The sequence below is a fragment of the Molossus molossus genome, unplaced genomic scaffold, assembly GCF_014108415.1.
Source record: "Molossus molossus isolate mMolMol1 unplaced genomic scaffold, mMolMol1.p scaffold_m16_p_11, whole genome shotgun sequence".
NCBI classification, from domain to species: Eukaryota; Metazoa; Chordata; class Mammalia; order Chiroptera; family Molossidae; genus Molossus; species Molossus molossus.
Window position 1 is genome coordinate 38,799,817 of NW_023425346.1, and position 26,550 is coordinate 38,826,366.

The window sequence follows — 26,550 nt, forward strand, 5'->3', positions numbered from 1 at the left end:
GTTTTGCAAATTGAGAAGAAAATACATGCTTTAAGATAAGTTAGGCAATATTAATTTTACTTGCTTATTTTGCAGTTTGTGATTTTTCAACAATGAAGTGTTGAGATCTAATGATACGTTTGTGAGTACAAATTAGAGAAGTTATAAATATGTATATGTTTGATGAAATAATTCACAGAGAAATGGAAAGTGTGCATCACAAAGTTTGTCCCCAAACTGTTTTGAGCATCAGGTTCAAATGTAACCGGTGGCCATCTGGATTGTTTGGACATGGTCATTACTCATTGGGTCAGCATCTTATTCACCTGAGAGGCGGGGAGAGTGAGACTTCTTCAGTTCCATATCCACTTCCAGATACATGTGTTGGGAAAGTTTTAAAGGAAAAGTGCTGTTTCTTGGAACCCTGGTTGTCAACTCCACAGTCCAGTGTGGCTGGCTACAGGCTAGGCAGGGTCCCTGGGACTTTGATCACACCTGCTGCCACCAATACTCACCTGCATTGCTGGTGTCAAAGAGGCTAGGCTGGTGGATCTCGGTGCTCCGGTAGCCCACACATACAGACAAAGGTAACCTGAAGGAGCTAACACGTTAGAGGGTGCGGTCTAGCAGCAGGCAGACAAGAGACAGATTTCGTGTTCTTCCCTCCCTGCCCTCCTGGATCTCAGGTTCCTCTCCAGGTTGTCTAATTCTCAGTGAGCTACTGAAATGAAAGAACAATATCAAGTTTAGATATTGCCAAATACATGTCCTATGGTTTTGTTTAAAAAAATTTTTTTCTTTATTGATTTTTGAGAGAGAGGAAGGGAGAGGTAGAGAGAGATGGAAACATCGATGAGAGAGAACATTGATTGGCCGCCTCATGCAAACCCCTCCCTGGGGATCAGACCCACAACCTGGGCATGTGCCCTGTCCAGGAATTGAACCGGCGACCTCTTGGTGCATGGGTGGACGCTCAACCACTGAGCAACACCAGCTGGGCATATGTTTTAAAAATACTTATTTGAAAACCGATAAAACATATCCTTTAAACCTCAGACTATGTAGTCCATTATGATGTGAGTTTATTTGAAGTCGTTAGACAGAGACAAGAGGTTTTCCTGTTTTTCAGCTATAAAAAGTTCTGTAGTAATATATTATGATTGCAGTTAAAAGACTCTCTCTGTGCCTGGCTGGTGTGGCTCAGTGGATTGAGCATCGTCCTGTGGACTGAGAGGTCCTGGTTTGATTCCCGATCAGGGCATGTGCCTGAGTTTTGGGCTCAATCCCCAGCAGGGGGCATGCAGAAGGCAGCTGATTGCTGTTTCTCACATTGATGTTTCTCTCTCTCTCTCTCCCTCTCTTTCTAAAAAAAAAAAAAAAAAAAAGGACTTTCTCTGTGATTTCTCAAAAAAATCCCAGCCACTTCAACGTTGGATAGCACCTTCAAGGTGAACTAGAGCTCAGTTCTCAGCCATCCTGGAAAGATGGACTCGTCTTGTTTTCTCTTGTCTGGTCCCCCCTGGAGATGACAGTCTAACCATTTGCAAGCCTTCCTACAGAGTAATCATGAATCCATCACCAAGTATGTTTACATTGAGAAATGTTGCTTACTGTTAGGTAATTACAAGAAAAATATTATTGTTTAGAATCGCAAAGTGACTCAGGAGGTGAAGGCCATTAAAACGTCTTAAGGTTCACTATAAGGAGATACTTGTTGCATTTTACTTTCCAGGAATATGCAGATAGATATAGTCAGTCTATTTCAGTGACAACAAAACATGAAGCAATTTCCCTTACATTTAACAGTTCCATTTTCAATATGTGATTGAATCACATAATATGGGAGAGAATGATAGTGGCAGTATGAAGTAATTTGCATGAAACTCTACTTTATACTCCAATTATTACTGTACATGATTACAGGACAACCTGGTTGTTAATTGCCTGTGGCCTTTAAATACGCACTTCTTTCAGAAATAGACAGTAATTATTAGATCTTGTTTTCGGTCTCACCCGAAGTTGCAAATGTCTAGGATTTTTTTTTGTTGTTGTTAATTTGCAAGTCTAATGGTGCGCAGACATAGTGAAACTGATCTCATTCTGAATCCCATTCTGTTCTCTGGAATGTAAACTCTCAAAGACTATGAACTTGGCTTTCAATTTTATGTCGGTATTCCAATGTGCCAGTCTCTTCAAAGACTGTATGTTTTCTATCAGAATGCTGGAAGAATGTTATCTTTTTAAAAAAATGTTTTGATTTTTTTAGAGAGAGAGGAAGGGAGAGAGAGATAGAAGCATTGATGTGAGAGAAACATCAATCGGCTGTCTCCTGCACTCCTAAGGGCAATTGAGCCTACAACCTGGGCATGTGCCCTGACTGGGAATTGAACCGGGACCTCTCAGTCCATGGGATGACGCTCAATCCACTGAGCCACACTGGTGGGGCTCTTTTGAAAATGTATATAAAAATTTGTTTGCTCGTTAATAAAACACCTACTTCCTCATAGTCCATAATAATTATAGTCAGAAATAACAACATGAACATTGTATTATATATTATATATTCTTCTAATTCTTCCAAGGTAATTTCTTGTTTGGAAGCTGTGGTTAGAACTGTGCTAGGCAAAAAGCAGTTTGCTTTGTGTCTTGGGCTCTCCTTTCTTCAGGCATCAGTGGCTGAATTAGGACATAGATTCTGAATGTGGTTGTGCTGGGTCTGCCCTGTCTTTAGGCCAGGATTGGCCAACTTCCGTGCCTACAAGGGCCACACTGGTAATGGGGATGCTGGGCCCTGCCTACTGGGAGTACTGCTGTTCATTTTCAGCAGATTTATCTCAAATAGAAATTCTAATTTTTATGTGAAATACAGCAATTTTTAGGTATTGGATGTGTATGTAGTTCATGCTTGAGAAAGTAAAGTGCTGACTACGTCTCTCATGTGCCTTCTGGTTTTAGCACATGCTATTCCTCCTTACTTCCTGTTCCTCCACCCAGCTAATGCCTATTGGTATCTTGACCTGGTTTAGCTATAATTTCTTATCTTAAATACAGCTGGTAAGCAATATTATAATTTCCTTTTTAGCCTTTTGTTTTGTCCTCCAGTGTGTAGATTCCTTGAAGGCCTTCAGTACATACCAATCGAATGAGTGACAGTGGGTAAGATGTCATCTCAGGACACACATGAGAGTTTTGGTCTCTCTGGTGGTTTAGAAAAGGTTCCCTTTCCAACGCTTCTCCCGGAATCTCTGGATCAACCCTGTAATGGAGCTTGTCTCCCAGATTCCTGTTTTCTCAGACTGCCTTGGGAAGAAGGAGGGTGGGAAGAGGGCAGGTATGGGGAGATTTGGGGCACAGAGGCCTCTTTCTTAAATCATGCTGTTATTTACTGCTACTGCCTTAGTCCTGCCGTGTTCTCTTTATTTCCCCTCAGTCGACATATTTTAGCGAAGGTAGAGTGCAGATGTGTTTTTGTGACTCAAAGCCATATGAAGCCAAAATGAGGCTTTCTCTTGTCATAATTAGAAGTAGGGCCTTAGGCTGTTTACTGCCTCTAAAATAAACTTGGTGCTTAGCTTCTCAGTTGCAACACTTTCCAGCTTTTATGAAAAAAGTAAACAAAAATAAAATGTTATTTTAAATGTAGTGTCAAAAATTAAATAAATTACCCTCAATAGTGTCGTATATTTTTTTAAAAATTGTTTTGGAAGGACTCTTCAGCAAAAACTCCACAGCAAACCCATATCCCCAAAAAACAACAAAAAAAATTGCTTCATTTGGCAACTGGTGATAACTCATCCTATTATAACTATATAGTCTGTTTCTTTATTTTCTTTCTTGGATTATATGTGGAGTCAGTCTGGTGTAGCAATGTGAAACTTAGTTCCATTGCCAGGCTGTGTGGGTTCAATTCTCAGCTCTACCATATATCAGCTATATAATCATGGGCCAGTAGCATAACTTCTCTGTCTGTTACTTCTTCTGTAAAATGGAGACCATAATAGTGCCTAGCTCATAGGCTTATTGTGAGGATTAAATGAGAAAAGTAAAATCTTTATAATAGTGCCTGATATAGAATGACTGTATACATATTTACTTATTGTTTTTTAAAGTCAAGTTTATGAATGTATAATTTGGGGTGTAATTTTCATGCAATAAAATTCACCCTTTATGATGTACAATTCTGTGACTTTTGACAAGTACATGTAGTCATATAACCACCACTGCAACCAAGATATAGAACATTTCTATCATCCCCAGAAGTTCTGTCCTCTTTGCAGTGGATATTCCCTGCCCCCAACACCCAAACCCTGGCAATCACTGATCTGTTTTCTGACCCTATACATTTGTTTTTATAAAACAGCATATACACGAAATCATACCATATGTAGGCTTCTGGGTCTAGCTTCTTTCACTTGGCACAGAGATTGGCAAACTTTTCGGTAAAGGGCCAGGTAGCCAGTGTTTTAAGCTCGCAGGCTATTTGGTCTTTGTTGATGCTCATTCTGCTGTTGCATGCATGGACTGCACATGAATGATTATGTGTGTCCCAATAAGAGTTTATTTGTTAAAACAGTAGATGGTAGTCCTGACTGTTGCAGTTCAGTTGTTTGAGTGTCAACCTGTGCACTGAAAGGTTGTGGGTTTGATTCCCAGTCAGTGCACATGCCCGGGTTGTGGGTTTGGTCCCTGGTCAGTGTGTGTATTGGAGAAAGCGATCGATGTTTCTCTTTCACATCAATGTTTCTCTTCCCCTCTTATTTTAAAAAATTAAAAAACAAAACCAACCAAACAAACAAACAAAAAACAAGGGGGCAGCCGGATTTAGTTGGAAAACCATCATTTGCTGACTATGACTTAGCATGATGAATATGAGATTTATTCATGTCATTGCATCTATCAGTAGTTTGTTCTTTTTATTGTCAATTATTACTCCTTTCCATAGGTGTATGGCAGTTTGTTTAGTCAATTGAAGGATATTTGAGATTTTCCTAATTTTTGGCAATTATAAATAAAGCCACTGTAGACATGTGCCTGCAGGTTTTTGTATTAATATAGATTTTCATTTCTCTTGAGTAATTGCCTAAGAGGAGGATTGCTGCATTATATGGTACAAGTATGTTTCTCTTTATGAGAAACTCCCAAACTGTTTACCAACATGGCTGTGTCACTTGGTGTTTCTCCCAGCAGCGTAGGTCAGTTCCTGCCGTGTTGTGTCCTCACCAGCACTGGTTTTGTCTGCTCTAAAACACTAGGAAGCACCTTGGAAACCAGAGTACAGATGCATACATTTAACTGAAATTAAGTTTGAAGCTCTTGAAGGGTTTTTACACATGAGAATGACATTAGTTGGTTTTTAAATGATTACCCAGCTGCAGTGTAGAAATGACTTGCAAGGACACATGGTACATGTGTGAAGACCTGTGGGAGGATATCATACTAATATAAGGGTGAGGAAAGATAGTTTACTTGAAAGATGGCAGTGAAGATTAAGTGACTAGAGGTGAGATTTTTTTAGGAGGTAGAGTTGGTTGAATTCAGTGATTCATCAGATAGGGGAATTGAGAGAGTAGTACAAGCAACTAGATGTATAATGGTACCTTTACTGAGATGAGGAACACTGGCTGGGAAAACAAGTTTGGGGAGATGAAGTCATCAGTTCAATTTTGAAATATATGTGAGACATCCAAATGGAAGTACCAAGTAGGTAGTTTGATATCTGCTTCTGGAACAGGGGAACAACATTGGAAGCCAGTGTAGTCTAAAAGATTTCCGACAATATGGAGGTAGAAGAGATTCCCTAGAGTTTTTAGTGATCTGAGAATAGTGACTAGGATGTATCCAAGAGGAGCCTCAGTGTTTAATGTTGGGCAGTAGAGGGCTATCCAAGGAAAGTAGGAGAGAGTGGTAAAAAGGCAAGGGGTGAGGGGGAATCTCAATGCAGAAGGTTTTCTCCCAGGTGCCAAGGTGAGTGAACACTTATGTGTGTGCTGAGATAACAACTAAAATGAGGGATGCAACATGCCCATTAAATTTAGCACCATAGTGGACCTTAGCCCAGAACATGGGGAAATAATTTTTAGCAGACAACTGGAAGAAGTTATGTAAAGGAGAATAAGATTTTTGTGGTTTCGCATCTAAATTAATAGCCTAAAAATTATGGTACCCGATTATAACTTTTTGTTTTTATGACACTTAGTAAAATATGTTTTGAAAGTTCCCTTTTATATGCTATTAAGGAATCAACAACAATAGATCTTTGGTGGTACTTTATAGTTGACCAATTGCTTTCATAGCACTGTACCATTCAGACAGAGGAAGACTCAGAGAGGAAGAGATAGAAACATCACAGGGCTGTTATCCCATTCTGCAAGTGGAGAAACCAAGGTCCAGAGAAATAATGGGTCAAAAGTCACATTGCTGGTAAACAAGAGTGCTAAGACCTAAATAGCACCTTCTGACCCAAATCTAGTTTCTCAGTGTACTCCGTAGCTTCTAGATTTATTTTTATAGAAATACAATTGGCTTGATTATAATTAAATCTGACTATAAGGAGAACTGTGGTTTACTTTATTTAAATGAATAAAAATCACCAGAACAATCTCTTGGTTAGCCCTAAGGCCACCTTTTCTTGCGAACTGTGGCCTTCAAAGTGTCTTATGTGGCCCCGGCAACAGAATTGGGAACAACACTGCATAATAGCTTATGCAGATGCTGGGATTTAAAGAAAAGAACACAGAAGTGATATATATATCTGTGGATAATGATCTATTAGAGTCATGTTGGCCAGCACTGTTCAATGTAGTGAATGTACCTAGCATTAACATTTCAGGAAAAATACCAGATACTCATCTATTTGTCTAGGCTTTTAACTCTGACTTCTGGCAGCTGCTTTTTTTTTTTTTTTTTTTAACATCAGCATCATTCGGATTTAGGATGGTAAATTACATTCTAATGAGAGAAGGTCATTATTCTTTAGGGGGACTATGACTGGATTTAATTATATTACTGTTAAAGCTTTCAAAAATCAAAATAGTGTGTGTTAAATGTATACAATTTATAGTTTTATATCGAAACATTTAATGGGTAAACTGCTGACTAAAATCTTTGAAAAATATCATTCCCATTGGCCTTAGCTGATTATTTAAACTTGCGTTAATCAGATTCCGTTTCACTGTACTGGCTTAAATTTATAGACCCCCAAACTCTAGAATATATATTTATCAGGGGAATTAAAGAATGAAGAGCACATACTTTTAAGAGATTGCGGAAAGTCATAAAGTGCCTTTCCTCCTCCTTCCAAAACTTTTAAATATTGTTTGACTGAAATGCTGCTACTGGATAAAAACATATCCTTATGGTCTCTATAAATTGTCTTAGACAAGGTATTTGGGAATTGCCATACAGTGTGGGAAATAATTAAAGTTGTCTGCATATGAAACCCAAACAAGCAGCTGAGAGATTGAATCTGAAACCGAGTGTTCCATGGCTCAATAGTTGTGATTCATGGTGGGGGAAAGAAAAACACCAAGATTTTAAGGACCCCCTCCCCCAAGATAATTGGTCCTATAACTCCATGTGAACTGTGGACTGTGGTCTAGCTCTGGTATTCCTTATCTTCCTTCTAGATCTCATTTAGCATGTTGTAGAATGTATGAAGTGGGCATTCCAGATAAAGAACTGAAAATGGTCTCCTTTTCCATCAGATGACCCTGGCCTATGTTGAAGCAGCAGAGTGCCTTTCAGAACCTGTGAACAGGGAGCCTCCTTCCAGAGAAGCTCAGATACTGACTTTGCAGAACACGTCTGAGTTTGATGTCCTTGTCATTGGAGGCGGGGCAACAGGATGTGGCTGTGCGCTAGATGCTGTCACCAGAGGTGAGTCCTCCGTGTGTGAATGTTACATAGATAAGGAAGGGTTCCCTCTTGCTTCTGCAGTATAAACGCACAGTAGGCATTCTATGCCAGTGGTCACGTTTCTGTTGTATTTACTAGTTTTCCATCCATTGTAAAGCACCTTCATGCTTTTCAAATGTAGGTGTTTGTGCAATTTTAAGATTAAATATAATTCTTTTATACTAAAGTGAATTTAAAAAGGAAACTTTGTATTCCTGTGATCTTATTGATCTAACTTTCTTATTAATTTTTAATACATAGTAAAGTAAATACATCTGTATGAAATAAAAATATTTATATATGACCTGAAATCACATTTATGTCAGTAAAGAGTAGAAAAGATTTATTAAAGGAATTATTCTATTAAAATAATTATTTTTGTTTCTGTGTCCTTTTTTTATTTTTATTTTTAAAAATTATATTGAATTTTAGAGAGAAAGGAAGGGAGAGGGAGACAGATAGAAACATCGATGAGAGAGAACATCAATTGGCTACCTCCTGCACACTCCCCACTGGGGATTGGCCTACAACCTGGGCATGTGTTCTGACCAGGAATTAAACTGGCAACCTCTTGGTTAATGGGTCGATTCCCAACCACTGAGCCACACTGGCTAGTCTATTCCTGTGTTCCTGTATCTCGTAAAATCATTTCTTCTAGTGAAATATGGACTGCAGTTTGGGAAACTCCAGCATATGTGAATAGATAGACTGTTGCTAACCTATTCTCTCTTGGTCACTCTGTCAGTCAACGTTAAGAAAGATAAGAGGAAAAGTTCTTTACAAGTGGAAACATGACCTAGAAAGGAAATTTCTGTATGGAACACCAATGCTATTACATAAGATATATTTAATAAAATAATGTTTTCCCCTGTGGTTATGAGTGTGGAGTTATACACACAAACACAAGGTAAATTACTTACTTTCTCTAAAATTCCTCATCTTTCAAGTAAAAAAAAATGCCTTCTGTCAACGATGTTGAGAGGATTAAATGTGTAGTCATGAAGACTTGAAAACAGTGTATGTCATCCTGGCCGGATTGGCTTAGCAGTGTAGAAAGAAGGATTATAGGTTCAATTCCCAATCAAGGGCATGCACCTGGGTTGCAGGTTTGATCCCAGCCCTGGCCAACTCGGAGCCAACCAGTTGATGTTTCTCACTCACATTGATGTTCCCTCTCTCTCTCCCTCCCTCTCTTCCTTCAATTCTGTCTAAAAGTCAATGGAAAATTGTCCTTGAGTGAGGATTAAAACAAAAAGAAAATAAAAAACAGTACTTATTACACAAAGTAGAAATTCAATAAATTTTGGATAGTATTAGAGCTGTCATTATTAACATGAAGGCATGAGACTTTTAGAACCAATTGTCCTAGGAAAGAATGCTCCTTGGTGACCTTAGATGTATAGAATGGGGGGCTGTGTGCAGCTACAAGGAATTTTGACTGGATATTTCAGGTACTACCTGAGGTTCAATATTTATTGCTACCACAGCTATTCTAGATTTTGTTACTTACATACCTGATAGAATTTACTCTTATAGAAATGAATTATATTTAGGGAGATTTAGGTACACACAAACAAAAAAGTGCCCTAGATTTGCTATCATTGCACAGGATCCACACTTAAATTTGGATCTATGTGAATTTCAAGCCTATGTCCTTTCTGTCACTTCTAAATACTGGTAAATAAAAAATACAGGCCCCGAAAGCCGTTCTCTTGCCAGGCAGACCCCAATTTTCATATAATTCCCCATCTTCATGATTTATAATTTGAGTCAGATTATCCTTGGACATACTAAAGCAGAAGGAAAGAGTATTTACAGTTACCTCAGGGCATTTGAACTCAACTCTTTCCCGCGGAGGCCTGGGAAGGAGAGTGGGAAGAGAGCACATCCCAACACAGGATGCTCACGTTTCGTTAGTGTGTGTTTGTATATGCTGAATTACACTAGAGACGATGTATCTTTCAGAAAGTTTGGGGCATTATGGATGTATAAAGGCGGGCGAGAATGTCTGAAGAGAAAGGACAGGAGAAAGAAAGCTGTTATTTGCATAGGTAGAATTTTAATAGGCAAGCACTGCTGGCTGGAAGTGTTCCGGTCCGAAGGAACATGCAGGAGGAACAGCGTGTGTTTCAGTGCAGAGCATCCCAGCTGTGGTGGTGGTGGGGAGGGAGAGAAGGAGGGACAGGCAAAACTGGCCCTGGTGCTGCAGGCAATGTGCTCTGGACTTGACTTTGTGATCCGTAAGAGCATTCGGCTTGGTGAAGAGGAATGGATGGGTAGTAAGGAAGGAGTAGTCATGGGCATGCACTTTTGAGAGATCTAACTTGATAGTATAGTAGGATGTAAAGAAGGGAGGTAATATGTGCAAGAACTTTTCCTCCCTCCCTCCCCCCTCCCTCCCTTCCCCCTCCCTCCCTCCCTCCCTCCCTCCCTCCCTTCCTCCCTCCCTCTCTCCTCCCTTCCTTCCCACCTTTCTCTTTTTATTTTTAAAGATAGGAGCAATCTGACTATTTCTGTAGACTCAGAGGTAAAAGTCAGTGCAGGAGAACTTGAATATGCAAGTCGTAGAAGTCAGTATGTGGAAGAAGATCTGGTGAAAATATAAGGAATGGCATATCAGAGCTGTGTCCTAGCTTTGGCAAGGCAAAGGGCAGAAACAAAGGGCAAAGATTCTGAGATATAAAAGAGGAGAGTGTGTGACTAGGAAGAGCTGATCTTAAATGCTGTGTTCGACCGGTGGGTAGGATAAAGGACTTCCGTGTACAAAAGGTTCACAACTACCTTATGGAGAATGTGATAGGGTGTAGGGTTACTTTGCTGAGATTAGTAAATGTAAATTTGTTATCTACACGGGATATTTGTGTGTGTGTGTCTGTTCTCATATCTGTCTAGTGTTGCTCAGAGTGGAGGCAGAAAAAGTGCACAATTTGGTAGAATCCAGAATTGAGAACTGACTGGGTGTCAGTGATAGGAGGAGAACATGCAAAGAGAGTCTATGAAGACCTAGGACTGGTAGGAGGAGGTAAGGGAAGTCGGAATCAGCTTAATTTAAAGAGCTAGGGTTGTTAAAGGACTGGGAATGAAATAATTTTAAGCCAACCACTATTAAATACCTTTCATTCCTTTTGAAAATTCTCATCTATGCTTACTTTGTGTACTTTCTACATATGTCTTTTAAAAAATACAACATCATACTGTAGTTATTATTTTGCAGTGTCTAAATATCAGTATATTTAGCCAATGTTTAATTTTTATAGTTAGTAACAGCAAAGACAATGATATACTTTTAATATCTCTTGGCATATTGATTGTTGTCTTCTAGAATAGTCGACTGAATGTGTTATTTCATATATGTGAAATTATGATTTATAAAGGGGATGGTCGAACCTTAGTTTGTATTTCTTTTTTTATGCTGGTAGCTCTCTGGGGGTAGCCTGTATAATTAAAATATATAGAGATGCTGAAGTTAATCTATATTTATCCTTTTACTACAATTTCTGATCATATCAGTGGCTCTCTGAAGTGTGAAATAGTCATGGGCATTTGGTTAATGAATTGTGCATTGTTGCTGTTCATTCATGGAATTTGCTCTTTTATTATATTTGATGCTTCACTTAACAACAAATTTTGCTTTCTCTGCATTTGATATGTTTTTACCAAATTATTCCTGATTGTATCCATTAATCTTTAGTCACATATGACAAAAATAAATTACTGTGATCTTTTAAAGTTACCAGTAATAATTAGATTTTTCAGGACATCAAAGTTTTGGGGGAACACTAGATGTTTAAGGGCTTGTATAAAAATGTTTGCACAAGCTTTTTGATAAAATACGATGCCCCAGTGCAATTTGGGTAATGGATAAACAAAGAGTGCACACGGAAGAGTAAAAAGTTATGAAGTCTCATCATGAACATTTATTTGCATTCTTACCATCTGCATTTTCTGGGGAATCAACTTTCATTTTGGAATATTATGTTATAAACATAATATGTACAATTCTCCTCATGTTCTCCTGCAGGTCTCTAGGGTCAATAGAAATATTTCACTGTTTAACACTTCTGTGTCCAGTTCCTGGACAGAAGCACAGCCTTGAAACCCAGGTGTAGGCTCTTTGTCTCCAAAGACAGCTGGAACGAGGACATGCTGATAAATATATTTACTCCTTAGCGTTCTCCAAGGTGTTTTCTTCAGTTCATTTTGTTTGTTTGAAAATGTATACCTACTTTTAGTTTATGAGTAGATCTGACTAGCAGTTCCTGAATTCTCACCACAGTTCCTTCAAGTCTAAGGCAGTATGGCACAGTGATTAGGACTCAGGTTTTAGACTTAGAATGAACTGGGATCAAATTTTGGCTTCATCCTTTACTAGCGCCGTGACTTTCCACAGGTGTCTTAACCTACAGAGAGCCTCAGGTTTCTCAGACGTAAACGAAGGAGTGTAATAACACTCTCTGCATAAGTAAAGGTTTGCAAAAAGCAGGAGGTGTGTGCATTACAGAAAAAAAATGCAGAAAGGGAGAGCCTGGAAGATAGTGCATTGTGGGAATGACAGGCCTCTACCCCGCTCACCGTTTCTACCATCACCTTCTCCACCACAAGGGAACAGAAAGTCCTGGTTCAGGACAGTGAACTGCAGCAGATGAAAGTTTGCTGCTACTTAGACTAGACTACCAGTTGCTACTAAAGTTTATCTGGAAATTTAATGTAATTTTAATTGCCATAGTATTTTTCTTTGGCAAGAGTTGGGGAGGGGGGCTTGAGAAACTGCTAATGTTTATTGGTAAAAATAAGCCTATGAGATTTATTAGAGTAGTTTTGAAAAAGAATAATGATAAAGGAGGTGGAGAACTTTAATATCTATTAAAGTGTATTCTAAAGCTATTTTAACTAAAATAATTTGTTAAAGGAACAGAGAGATCAGTGGAATAAAAGTTAGAGTCTAAAATTTATCTAAATACATAAAATTTAGAATCTGGTAAAGACAGCATTTCAAATCTGTCATTACTGGTTATTAATAAGTGATGTTGGAGTATCAGCTTCCCCAAATCTATATCTATATCTATATCTATATCTATATCTATATCTATATCTATATCTATATCTATATCTATATCTATATCTATATCTATCTATCTATCTCTATCTCTATCTATAGTGATATAGATATAGATATATCATCTTCATACACACATATGTATATTTTGTTTCTCATAAGTCATGTGGATCAAGGATTTAACAAAATTCCAAAGAACTATTAGAAGAAAGTGCATGTTCATATTTTAAAAATGGAGTAGGAAAGATGCTTTTAAGCAAGACACCAATAAAACCATTTTTCTTTTGGAAAATCTTGCTAAATTTGATTTCATAAGAAGTAAAATTTATCTATGGCAGAAATATAACAAACACATGATACTGGGAAATATTTATAACATCAAACAGGGCTTGTGTCATAATTCTTTCCAACTTTTCTATATCTCATGTTTTAATATTTCTGTGATACACTGCATATACCTGGATTTTTATGCCTAAAAGATAGAATCCACCTTTTAATAGGTGAATTTGATCCATTTATTTGATTCTACATGCATTTATTTACTTATTTATTTATTTTACCTTCCATATTTTACTTTTTCTCCTCTTCCTTTCCTTCCTTTGTATTACTTCAATTTTGTATCACTTTCTGTTTCCATACCTGTACACCTATAGACACAGTTGCTACCACCATCCAGGCCCCTCAGAGACTTTCCCAGAACCAAAGTGAGGCTCCTGCTTTTGTGCTGACACCCAGGATCCTGCAGACCAAGCTCCGCAATGCACCCGTGGGTTGTGCTTTGCCTCAGTTGCTGCTCCCCGGCTGGGTTCCTGCCCACTGGGCCTGTCCTGGCAGACTGAGCACCGCCCCAGACAGTGGGTAGGAGGAGCCTTGCAACCTCCCTTCACAAGGGCTGGAGCCTTCTTCCATCCCTTCATTCAAGTGCTAGCTGGCATCTCGACATTGCTTTAAAGGGAGACTCGTATTTCTGCCACGCTGTAGGAACTGAAATCTTGGTTTCCTTTACCTGTTTCTAGACCCAGAGCTCAGCCAGACAGAGCCTGTGGGGCTTGAATACTCAGCCCTGAGTTTCTGCTACCTGCTATTTCTGGTCCATGGGTTTTTATATATACCTAACTTTGTGTTTGGAGGGGTTCAAAGCTGAACTTAACAATGCCCTATTGATCAAACTTTTATTGATAGCAATATTTATAACAGCAAAAAATTGTTACCTGGTTTAGAACGTTAGGTACCTTCCCTTATTGAAAAGTAATCTGTACGTATTAATAAGAAAAATGGCTAAAATATATTGTAAATTGCAAAACAAGTTACAAGAAAACACACACAAACTTTTGTGAAGAGTGAGTTTGTTAATTGTATATGTGTTTAAAACAAAACTGTATACACGTTGTATACTTTCATAAGCAGGAAAAGATTCTAGTAAGATACGGTGGGTATTTTTTTTTTTAATAAAGAAAAGCTTCATGGTATAATAAAAGTGTGTAAACAAAAATGCTTTGGTTTCTTGGGCAAGTTACTTAACCCACTTTGCCTTGGTTTCCTCATCTGTAAAATCAACACAGGAATAGAGCTCCGAGTGTTGTGGAGACCAAATACGAAATGCTTAGAAAAAAGGCCAGGCCCTGGTTGGTGGGCAATCAATTTAATTATTATTAATGCCATTATCACCATCAAAACAATGTTTTGTTTTTTTTCCTCAATTTTTATTAATTTATTTTTGTTACAGATGTTTCTCCTTTCCCCACCTAGACACTCTCCTCCGCATCTCATCCCCCCAAACCCCCAGCATTGTTGGCTATGTATAGTGGGCATTTTTTATAGTTCACATTGGTTATCTTTGGGCTGTGTAACTAGGGAGCCAGCGATGTATTAGTCGCTCTTTTCATCCTCCTATATTGTTTGTCTCTCCCTCCTCTCATTGAACATTAGTTAATTTTACAATGAGAAAGTAAAAAGTAAAAGCAACAACAGCAACTCCCCTGAAACTGTATTATTATAATTAATGTTATGGCTTAATACATTTTTGAGCCTGCTTTGTTTTTAAGGAAAACGAAGTATGTTAATGATCTATTCTAACTTCACATAGTATCTCCATCAATGGTTTCCTAATATACAGCTAGAAATAGGTATTAAATAATCGATCCAATATGCTAACATTTACTGTTAGAAAATACTAATCGAAAGCATAGGGTTCTGATCGGGAGGATTAAAAAGCCAGACTACTTTGCAGTTCTACAGTAGTGTTATTTTTTTAGAGAAACTGATTCTTCATATAAAATGTTCAGCCTTTGGGTCAGTCTGTTTTCTTATTAATGGCAATGGCTTTCTGAAATCCAAAGGTAAGTGCCCAGAGCTTTTCTAAAGAAAGATAAACTCCCCTTTCCTTAAATGATATCATTTTTCTTTCATGGGACATGTGGCATGAATACCTGTGTTATGGCACCAATGTACAGAATGTCTGAATGTTTTGATCTATGTGTTATTACATTGATGTCTCTGATGGTTATTTCATAGGGATTACTCTTTCCTTTCTATTGAAAAATATCTAAAAAATGCCATATCTGAAAATTTATTCTAATGAAATAATTAAAGATGCAGAGTTTAAACGAAAATGTAATCTTGCAGTTCTCTCTGTGACAGTGAAGGTAGGAAATAGCCGAAATGTTCAAAAACAGGAAATTGAATAAATAAGTCATTGTAAATGTTTAATGTAATACTATCTACACATTAAAAATGAAATAATAGTAATATATTTATTGACATGGAGAGTTGTTTACACTAAGTAATGTTGAATTTTAAAAAAGGAATATATCATATAATCCTGATTTGGAAGAATGCATGTATGTGATCATATACATGCATAGAAAATGTGAACATTTAAACACTCAAATGTCAGCTGTGGTTGTCTCAGCAGTGTGATTACAGGAGAGTTTTATTTTGTTCTCTTTACTTCTCCGCATTTGTTATATCGAGCATGTTTTCATGCATAATAAGATAATCAGTAAAAGGTATTAAAATATACTTCTGTTCTATTTCACGTTGTGAAAGTTAAATGTCGTACCATTCCTCCCCATAGATGCTAATCATCCTTCTGTATTCACCCAAGTGTCTTTTTTTTTTTTAATCAAAAATTTTTTTTCTATTACAGTTGACCTATAATATTCTAGTTTCAGATATACAACATAGTGATTAGACATTGATATAACTTATGAAGTGATCTCTATAACTAGACTTATTGGGGTGATCACTTCATCCAACTGTCCTGATCCATGAATTGGCTTAGTTGGAAGCACTTGGTAGCTAGACAGTCTCACTCGAGTTGGAAAAGGCAAAGCTCTAAGGGCTGTGTTTAGTTCACACCCTTTGCCCCACACGGAAGACCCCACTTTAACTTGCTAAGAGATAGGCTGAAGATGACTGAAAGGTAGATTTCAAATTGACTTCATTCTTCTAAGATAACAAATCTTGTTATTGTTTCACCTAAGAATTTCAAAGCAATTTCACTCGAATATTAATACTTCACTACTGTCATACAAGTCCTGGGAATACCTACTAAAAGCAAGCAATAACAAAAACAAAAAGTGATAATACCATCCTAAATGTTCTGGTTCATCTTAGCCATGATAGAGCTTATTGCTTTCCATATAAAGTAACTTCTCAAAAGAAAAGAAACAAAAACTATTTCTCATAAAATCTTGAGCTGGTTTAGTGAATTCCCGTAAGTGCAGAGAGGCCAGCCCTTCATTGCTGGCGAGTGGGGAGGTCATTTTCCCTGCCCTGAAGGAAGACATTTGAGCTCCCCAAATACAGCCAGGAGCAGTGACCTGGACCCTGGGGATGCTATTTCTGATGTCCTTCAAATTTAATTATTTTTCTTAAGAACACAACATGTTAGCATTGATTGTCACTTAAACATACTGTTCATTCTCTTTGAGAAGATAAAACAGCATCCTCTTTTTACTTCCTTGTTTTTTTATACTCAGTGTATCAGAAAACTATGCTCTTAATTTCAGATTGTATATATTTTTTTCATATCAGTAATTTTTGAGGGGAGGAAAAAATTTGCATTTTTGAGAGGTGAAACAGAAAGGAACATATTACATAACGGTTAATTAGTTAAATATATTTTTGAGAAATGGTTATAACTTCTTGTAATGTTTTGACTTTGCACTTCTTTCTTCCTTCCTCATTCTATTCTTGTGAACAAAGATGAGAAATTCAGAACATTTTGCCTATAGCAGCCATTGAAAATTTTAAAATAACTTATTTTTGTATAATATTTAGTTTTTTTGTGGTGCTATAAACTTTTGGTAATACTTTTAGATTACACAATGCTTTAATATGTCAATTTAGCTATAACTTGGGAGACTAAACTTTCATGTTTTTTTTTTTTTTTTTCTGGAGGGAACAGTACATTTCCAGAAATCCTGGCGGGTAGCTTGATGATATGACTGGAAATGATGGAACAAGAAAATCAGCATGGTTGACAGAGAAGCCCATTTTAACTTTTGTTGGTATTCACGAGGGTTTCTCACATACGTACATGCGAATAACTTTTTTAAATGTCCAATACTTGCAAAAGCAGTTTTGAGGCTTTAAAGTGTTAGCTCTCACTTAAATATCCTGAAATATCCTCCTAAGATGGCTTGCTAATTCCTAGAGTAGTTCCCTGCCTCACTGTCAGTTTGGGAAAGAAAAAAAAAAGGATTCTGTTAACACAAATCCGCAAAATTCTGCCTTCATCTCCCTCTGCAGTATCAGCCTGGGCCTGGAATCAGCAGTGCCCTGCCCCTGCCGTCTGGCTGGACCCCCGCAAGCTGTCCTGCCAGGTCCCCTCCAGCCCTGCCCCCCCCCACCTGCCATCCGAGAAATCTAGAAATCTTTCTAGAACCTTCAGCTGATTTCTCAGCAGCACAATAGTATTTCTCAAAACAATTTCTGAGAACCTCTGGAAAAATTATTCCTGTTTTTGTAATGATAAAAAATCAACAAGCACACCCTTGTTCTTCCAAACGGATGCCTCCTAACTGAGCACAGTGCTCAAGTTTGTGCTCCTGGGGCACTGGTACCAGGTCTTGTGCTTTCTAAGGAAGCATTTGCCTCCCAAACAGATCCAGGACATGCAGCCATGTTCACAGAGGCATTTTCCTTTCCAGGGGATCAGATATTACTTGACTTGTGAGAAGCAGTGGGCCCCAGGGCAGGGTCCGAGTGCCCCAAAGTGGACGAAAGGCCCTTTGTGATAGGCATTTGACCATTCCTCCGGGGTCCTTCCCATTGTCCCTTGCCTGCACTCCAGCCCCTGAGTGGGGTCGAGCAGCTCCTCTGTGAGTTGGGTCATTTCAAGCATTTGCTTTTCTCTGGCTTAAGCTGATCTTTGCCAGTGATAACTCTGAAACCAAGTGGTGGTGTTCAGGTCCGGGTTCGTTGTCTCGCAAAATTGAAGAATGAGTCCACAGACAAAGAGGCAAGCGGAAGGAAAGTTTTATTTTAAGGACAGACAGATTCCCTGCAGCGGGGAGGGGACCCAAGTGTGTTGCCCATAAAGCTCCTTTATCAAGGGGTAAATATATGCTTTTGATTGGTTCTTTCAAGGAATTCTGCCTTAGCAACATCCATACATTTTAAGGCTTGTGTCTTCCACCAAGCTAGGTCTACATCATCTTTTTTTTACACAGGGTGGTCTCCACAGGCAATCCTGTCAATGTTTACAATGTCCTCTATTTTATTTCCCTTCCTATGGTCTTGTCCCCAACTGCCCAGCCTGCCTCTGTCTCCCCAGCTTCTTGCCTCCCCTCCACCTGTCTGCAACACACACTGCTCTGTGGACTCAGCCTTTCTTGAAGACCCCATCCCCAGGGACAGTTAGAAACTCCTGCCTAGGCTGTAGTTCTTGTTCATACAGGGAATTGTGTCATCAATAAACAACCCCAAAACTCAGTGGCTTGAAACAACATTTGTTATCCCAGTTTCAGTGGGTCAAGGATCTGCGTGCGCCCTTGGCCTGCCTCTGGCTCGGAGGCTCACAGGAGCGGTGCTTCCTAGCGAGTCACATGGCTCTTGGCAGGATCAGCTCCTCACAGGTTGTTGGACGAAAGCCTCAGTCCCTTGTGACCTGTTGACTGGGACCTCTGCAAGTCTTCTGACCAAGTAAAAGAAGACAAGGGAAGGCAGTCTTCTGTAAGCTAACACGGGATGACATGCCATCATTCTTGCTGTGTGCCATTCATTAGAAGCAAGGCACTAGGTCCAGCCCACACACCAGGGTAGGAGCTAAGGTACTAGGAAGTGGGGATTATGGGGAACTACCACAGCCTCTGGGATATCTTTGGGCAGGCTCAGGTGGGAACCGTGGGCTGGACTAAAGGCTGGAATCTCCTGTCCCTGCCTCTCACGGTATGGGCATCTTGAAGCCATGACTGTGACGCCACAATTGAACAAGGGATGTATTTTATTTTTATTATTATTTTTAAATTTTAATTAATTAATTTATTATTGTTACAGATGTTTCTCCTTTTTCCCCCTGCACTGAAACCCCACTCCCCCACCCTTCCCACCCTGTCCCCAGCTTTGTTGTCCATGTCCATTGTTCATGCATACATGCATATAAGTTCTGTGGTTTATCTCTCTTCCCACACCCACTCTTCTGGGAATTGTCAGTCTGTACTCCACTTCCACGTCTCTGTTCCTTAGACTGTTATGTTCATTATATTCCACAAATAAGTGAGATCATGTGATATTTATCTTTCTCTGATTGGCTTGTTTCCTTTAGGATAATACTCTCCAGGTCCCTCCATGTCATCTCAAAGGATAAGAGATCTTTCTTTCTTTCTTTCTTAGAGCTGCATAGTACTCCATTGTGTATATGTACCACAGCTTTTTTATCCATTTGTCTACTGATGGACATTTGGGCTGTTTCCAGATCTTAGCTATTGTAAATAGTGCTGCTACGAACATGGGGGTACATATATTCTTTCTGATTGGTGTTTCAGGTTTCTTAGGGTATATTCCTAGAAGTGGGATCACTGGGTCAGATGGCAGTTCAATTTTCAATTTTTTGAGGTAACACCGTATTGTTTTCCATAGTGGCTGCACCAGTCTGCATTCCCACCAGCAGTGTACTAGAGTCTCCTTTTCTCCACACCCTCGCCAACACTTGCTGTTTGCTGATTTGTTGATGGCGGCCATTCTGACAGATGTGAGGAGATACCTCATTGTTGCTTTAATTTGCATCTCTCTGATGATTGGTGATGTGGAGCATTTCTTCATATGTCTCTTAACCATTTGTACGTCGTGTTTGGAGAGGCATCTATTTAGTTTCTCTGCCCGTTTTTCAATTGGGTTCTTTGTCTTCCTTTTGTTGGGCTGTATGAGCACTCTATATATATTGGAAGTTAACCCCTTATCTAATATATCATTGGCAATGATGTTCTCCCATACAGTGGGTTGTCTTTCCATTTTGGTGGTTGTTTCTTTTGCTGTGCAGAAGCTTTTTAGTTTGATGTAGTCCCATGTGTTCATTTTCTCCTTTGTTTCTGTTGCCTTAGGTGATGTATCAGTGAAAATTCTGCTGCATATGATGTCTGAAATTTTGTTGCCTACAGTTTCTTCTAGGATTTTTATGGATTCATGAGTCACATTTAAGTCTTTTATCCATTTTGAGTTTATTCTTGTGTACTGTGTAAGGTGATGGTCTAGTTTCATTTTTTTGCTTGTAGCTGTTCAATTTTCCCAATACCATTTATTATAGAGGTTGTCTTTACTTCACTGTATGCTCTTGTCCCTTTGTCAGATATTAATTGAGCATAATGTCTTGGGTCCATTCTGGGTTCTCTATTCTGTTTCATTGAACTATCTGCTTGTTCTTTTGCCAGTACCAGGCTGTTTTAATTACAGTCGCTTTGTAGTATAACCTGAAATCTGGTAATATGATTCCTTTGACTTTGTTCTTCATTTTCAAGATTGCTGTGGCTATTCGGGGTCTTTTTTGGTTCCATATGAACTTTTGAAGTATTTGTTCTAGTTCTGTGAAGTATGTCATTTATATTTTCATGGGAATTGCATTGAGTCTATAGATTGCTTTGGGTAGTATGGACATTTTAATGATGTTAATTCTTCCAATCCATGAACAAGGTATGTGCTTCCACTTATCTATATCTTCCTCTATTTCTATTTTCAATGGTCTGTAGTTTTCTGCGAATAGGTCCTTTATTTCTTTGGTTAAGTTTATTCCTAGGTACCTTAATTTTTTTGCCATGATGGTAAATAGAATTATTTTTTCAGTTTCTCTTTCTGTGAGTTCATCATTGGTATATAAGAATGCCATCAATTTCTTTTTTTTTTTTATCCTCATCCGAGGACATTTTTCCTTTTTTTTTTGTACAGACAGAGTGGGAGGGAGAGAGAGGAAGAGAGAGGGAAACGTCGATGTGAAAGGGACACATCGAGTGGCTGCCACCCGCACGACCAACCAGGGCCGGGGACAAACTGCAACCGAGGTACATGCCCTTAGCGGGAACCGAACCCGGGTCTCTCCAGACCGCAGGCGGACGCTCTAACCGCTGAGCCAAACCGGCCAGGGCTTGCCATCAATTTCTTGACGTTAATTTTGTATCCTGCTATTTTGCCAAATTAATTTATCAAGTCTAGTAAATTTTTGCTGGAATCTTTGGGGTTTTCTACATATAGTGTCATGTCATCTGAGAATAATGACAGTTTCACTTCCTCCTTTCCAATTTGGATCCCTTTTATTTTTTCTTCCTGTTTGATTGCTCTGGCTAAGACTTCCAGTATTATATTAAATAAGAGTGGTGAAAGTGGGCATTCTTGTCTTGTTACTGTTCTTAAAGAAAATGCTTTTAATTTTTGCCCATTGAGTATGATGTTGGCTATAGATCTTTTATATATGGCCTTTATTATGTTGAGGTATGATCCCTCTATTCCCAGATTGCTGAGTGTTTTTATCAGAAATGGGTGCTGGATTTTGTTGAGGACTTTTTCAGTGTCTGTTGATGTGATGATATGATTTTTATTTTTCATTTTGTTTATGTGGTATAGCACATTTATTGATTTGCAAATATTGTACCAGCCTTGCATCCCTGGGATGAATCCCACTTGGTCATGGTGAATAATTTTTTTGATGTATTGCTGGATTTGATTCGCTAGTATTTTGTTCAGGATTTTGACGTCTATGTTCATCAGGGATATTGGCCTGTAGTTTTCTTTCTTTGTAGTGTCTTTTTCTGGTTTTGGAATTAGAATTATGCTGGCCTCATAGAATGAGTTTGGAAGTCTTCCTTCCTCTTGAATTTTTTGAAGTAGTTTGAGGAGAATGGGTAGTAGTTCTTTGAATGTTCGGTTAAACTCCCTCATGAAACAGTCCGGTCCTGGACTTTTGTTTGCTGGGAGAGTCTTGATTACATCTTCAATTTCTTTTGTTGTTATTGGTCTGTTCAAGTTTTCTATCTCTCCTGGTTCTCTTTTGGGAGACTATTTGTTTCTAGAAATTTGTCCATTTTGCTTAGATTGTCGAATTTGTTGCCATATAATTGTTCATAATATTTGTTAATAATCCTTTGTTTTTCTGTGGTGTCAGTTATTATTTCTCCTCTTTTATTTCTGATTTTGTGCATTTGTGTTCTCTCTCTTTGTTTCTTGGTGAGTCTAGCTAAGGGTCCATCAATCTTGTTTATCTTTTCAAAGAACCAGCTCTTTGTTTCATTGATTCTTTGAATTGTTTTTTTTTGGTCTCCGTGTCATTTATCGGCTCTGATCTTTACTATTTCCTTCCTTCTACTTGCTCTGGGGTTTTCTTTCAATTTACTTTCTAGTTCTTTAAATTGTGAGATGAGATAGTCAGTTAGAAATTTTTCTTGCTTCTTGAATTAGGCCTATATTGCTATGAACTTCCTTCTCAGAACTGCTTTTTGCTGCATCCCATAGATTTTGTGTTGTTGTGTGTTCATTTTCATTGGTTTCCAGGAAGTTTTAAATTTCTTCCTTGATCTCCATGGTAACCCATTCATTGTTCAATAACATGCTATTTAGCCTCAATGTTTTCAAATGTCTTTGCATGTTTTTGTTGCAATTGATCTCTAGTTTCATGCCATTGTGATCTGAGAAGTTGCTTGATATGATTTTAATCTTCTTGAACTTGTAGAGACTTAGTTTTTGTCCTAACATGTGGTCTATCTTTGAGAATGTCCCATGTGCACTTGAGAAGAATGTGAATTCTGTGGTTTTGGGGTGTAATTCTCTGTATCTATTAAATCCATTTGATCTAGTGCTTCATTTACAGTCTGTGTGTCCTTGTTAATTTTTTTTTTTTTTAATATGGAATGCTTCACGTATTTGCATGTCTTCCTTGCACAGGGGCCATGCTAATCTTCTCTGTATCATTCCAATTTTAGTATATGTGCTGCCGAAGCGAGCACTAATTTTTGTCCAGAAGATCTATCCAGTGATGTCAGCGGGTTATTGAAGTCCCCTGCTATGATTGTACTGCTGTTGATTTCCTCTTTGAAGTCCTCCAAAAGATTTTTAATACATGTTGGTGCTCCTAAATTGGGTGCATATATCTTCACCAAGGTTATATCTTCCTGTTGGATAGATCCTTTCAATATTATGTAGTGGCCTTCTTTGTCTCTAGTTATGTGTCTTGGTGTAGGCCTGTTTGGGTTCTTCTTACTTGGGGCTCTCTGTGCTTCTTCAACTTGAATGCCTTCTTTCTTCACCAAGTTAGAAATGTTTTTCTTCAAATATATTCTCTAACTTTTGCCCATTTTCTTCCTCTTCGGGAACTCCTATGATGTGAATGTTATCACGTTTTCAGTTGTCCTATAGTTCTCTTAAGCTATCTTTCTGATTTTTTCATTGTTTTTTCCTTTTGGTTTTCTGATTGGTTGATTTTTTTTCTACCCTGTCTTCTAATTCACTGATTTGGTCCTCAGCTTTCTCTACTCTGCTGGTTAGTCCTTCCAGTGTGTTCTTTATTTCTGCTATGTTATTCTTCATTTCCACTTGGTTGGTTTTCAATGTTTCTATATCTTTACTTATGGTGCTGATGTCCTTAGTCATGCTGTTGAGCTTCCTCTAGATCATGGCTCTGAACTCTACTTCTGGTAATTTGCTTAACTGCATTTCATTGATCTCATCTTCGATAGAGTTCTCTTGTTCTTTCATTTGGGATTTGTTTCTTTGTTTCACTATTTTGGCTATCTCAGTGGGTTTTGGAGCCTGCCAAATTTTTCCTGTGGGTGTTGGTGTTCTGCTGTTTGTGGCTCCCTCTACTGGGTTTGGGTGGGCCTGGGCAGGTCCACGTCAAAGACCACTGTCAAGTCTTACTTTCCTGGGTAGATTTGCAAGCCCAGGAAAGGTTCAGTTATCCTCTAGCTTTTCCCTGGAGGCTAGTAGTTTTTGTTACTCAGTGCCTTGGAATGTAGCCCTGGTGTTCTGCATAAGAGGTTTCCCAGAGGGTGGGATAGATGCTGGATGTTAATGAGCCTCAGTTTGCATTTCTTTGCCTCACCTGGGAAAGGCTGGATCTTGGGGGGGTGGGGGGTTGCTGCTTTCCCCCACAGCTCACTGGCCACCATCCTTGGCTGCAACTCAGCAAAAACTCTGAGTGCCCTCCAAATCCTGGGTGTCCCCACAGAGTTCCAGCCCAGTCTGTCCTCACTCTGCTGTAGCCCCCAGGTGAGTGGCTAGGGCTATTTTAGTGCTCTGTCCCAGCTCTCTGCCCTGTGGAGTGGGCTTAGTCTTTATTCCCGAAGGGCGCTGCTCACAGCTAAGACTGCTGCTGTCCATGGGCTCCCAGCCTGCAACCCTCTTGCGCCTCCGCAGATCCTACCAGTGTCCCTGGTTATATGGTTCTGTCCTGCTGCTTTTCTGTTGCTTTTTTCGAGGATTTGTTTTTATTTTAGTTGTTATTCCTGTTTGGTTCTGGGAGATCATCTGTGTAGCTTCTATTCACTCTACCTCTATTTTCACATCCTTTATGCCTATCTTGTTGCAGCTGGGTTGCACAGACCTCTCTGGTGCTTCAGCACCTCACAAGTCCCGTGGGTAACTAGATTGTGCAGTCCCTGCGGTGTAGCACAGGCCTCTCTAGTGCTTCAGCACCCTGCAGGTCCCGTGGGAAACTGGATTGCACAGTCCCTGCTGGGTCGCACAGGCCTCTCTGGTGCCCCCATACCCTGCAGTTCCCACGCAGGCAGCTGGATTGCACCAGTCTCTCTAAGGCTCCGTCTTCCCACTGCTCTTGTGAGCTGCTGGACAGCACAGGTCTCTGGAGCCACAGGTCTGGCTGCTGGCAGCTGGGGAGTGCTGCTGCCCCGTGGGGCTCAACTCCTGCTCAGCTTTTGCTATAGGTTTTAGGGATGGGTCTCAGCTGCTGGTCTGTGCTTCTGTTGCCTGAGGATGGATGTCTGTTCCCCAGCCTCTGTTGCTGGGTGTATATCTTGACTCTGATTGGGCTGCTACTATGGGGGATGTTCTGGGCTTTGCGCTCTCTGAGGCTTCAGCAACAGGCACCTTGGCAGCTCCACTACTGTGCATTGGTCTGTGTTGGCACAGAGTGTCCGCTGGTCCGATGGTGCCAGGTGCACTGGTGGGCTCAGGTTGCTGGGCTCTAGCTGTTCCCACTGCCTCCTCCCAGGGAAGACCCAGAGTCTTCCAAAATGATGAAATCTCCCTGCAGTGCAAGGAGAAGCTCCCTGAAGAGCCGGTTGCCGTGGTAGCCAGCTGCTCCGTCCACAGCACAGGAACCTTCTGCTCTGCCTCTCTGCACTGCATGAGTTTGGTCGTCCACCTTCACGTCCACTCACACTCTCTCACACTCTAGCTCACTCTCTCACACACTCACCCTCCCTCCGCTCCTGCCTGCCACCATCTTCAAGGGATGTATTTTAAATAATCTGGTGCTTAAATGCTATTTGCACATCAGCCCCTTCATCTGATCTTCAACTGAAGAAAAATAGTCTCTTTTAGAGCTGGAAGAACTCTGTCTCTGTGTTGGACTCACTAAGAAAAGGTGATACAGCTCACTAAGACAGTGCGTTCTTAAGAGATTACAAATATAATCTTGACTACACAAATTTAGGCTTATGTCTGAATTTAGCTTCTAACCCAGTCCTCTGTATTTTCAAATGTAACACCTGTAAAACCCCTTGTACGTGCCTCTCTACGGGCTGGGAGCTACTTGGCAGCTCAGTTCATGCTTGATTCATTTCTAAAAATATGTTTTTATTCATTGTAGAGAGAGAGGAAGGGAGAGAGAGAAATATTGGTGTCAGAGAGATAAATTGATCAGTTGCCTCCTGTACACACCCCAACCAGGGATCGAACCCACAACCTGTGTGTGTGCTCTGACTGGGAATAAAATCAGCGACCTTTCGGTGCATGGGACTTTGCTCAGATAGCTGAACCACACCAGCCAGGGCATGCCTAATTCATTTCTGACATCATCCCTTTTGCCTGGCATTAAGCTCTCAACATTCTTATAAAAGTATGAACTAACTTGAATATGTATTTTTATTTTTTATAACACATCCAGGGCTAAATTTAGTAAGCACTGATAGGGTATTCATACCTGAGAATTTGACAGATCTCTCTCTGGCATATAT

At 39.5% G+C, this 26,550-nt stretch overlaps 1 protein-coding gene and 1 non-coding gene across 3 annotated transcripts in view; one reads left to right on the forward strand and one right to left on the reverse strand.

The window, feature by feature from the left end:
- The window catches only part of GPD2 (glycerol-3-phosphate dehydrogenase 2), a 151,773-nt gene that overhangs the window by 51,953 nt on the left and 73,270 nt on the right, over positions 1-26,550 (forward strand). For both annotated transcript variants that reach the window (XM_036254911.1, XM_036254912.1), the window contains exon 3: positions 7,683-7,854. In XM_036254911.1, coding sequence (XP_036110804.1) covers positions 7,683-7,854 — 172 coding nt within the window. The remainder of the gene's footprint in view (positions 1-7,682; positions 7,855-26,550) is intronic.
- LOC118625985 lies at positions 23,255-23,361 on the reverse strand. The gene has a single exon (XR_004958818.1). It is a non-coding gene; the product is annotated as a U6 spliceosomal RNA (small nuclear RNA).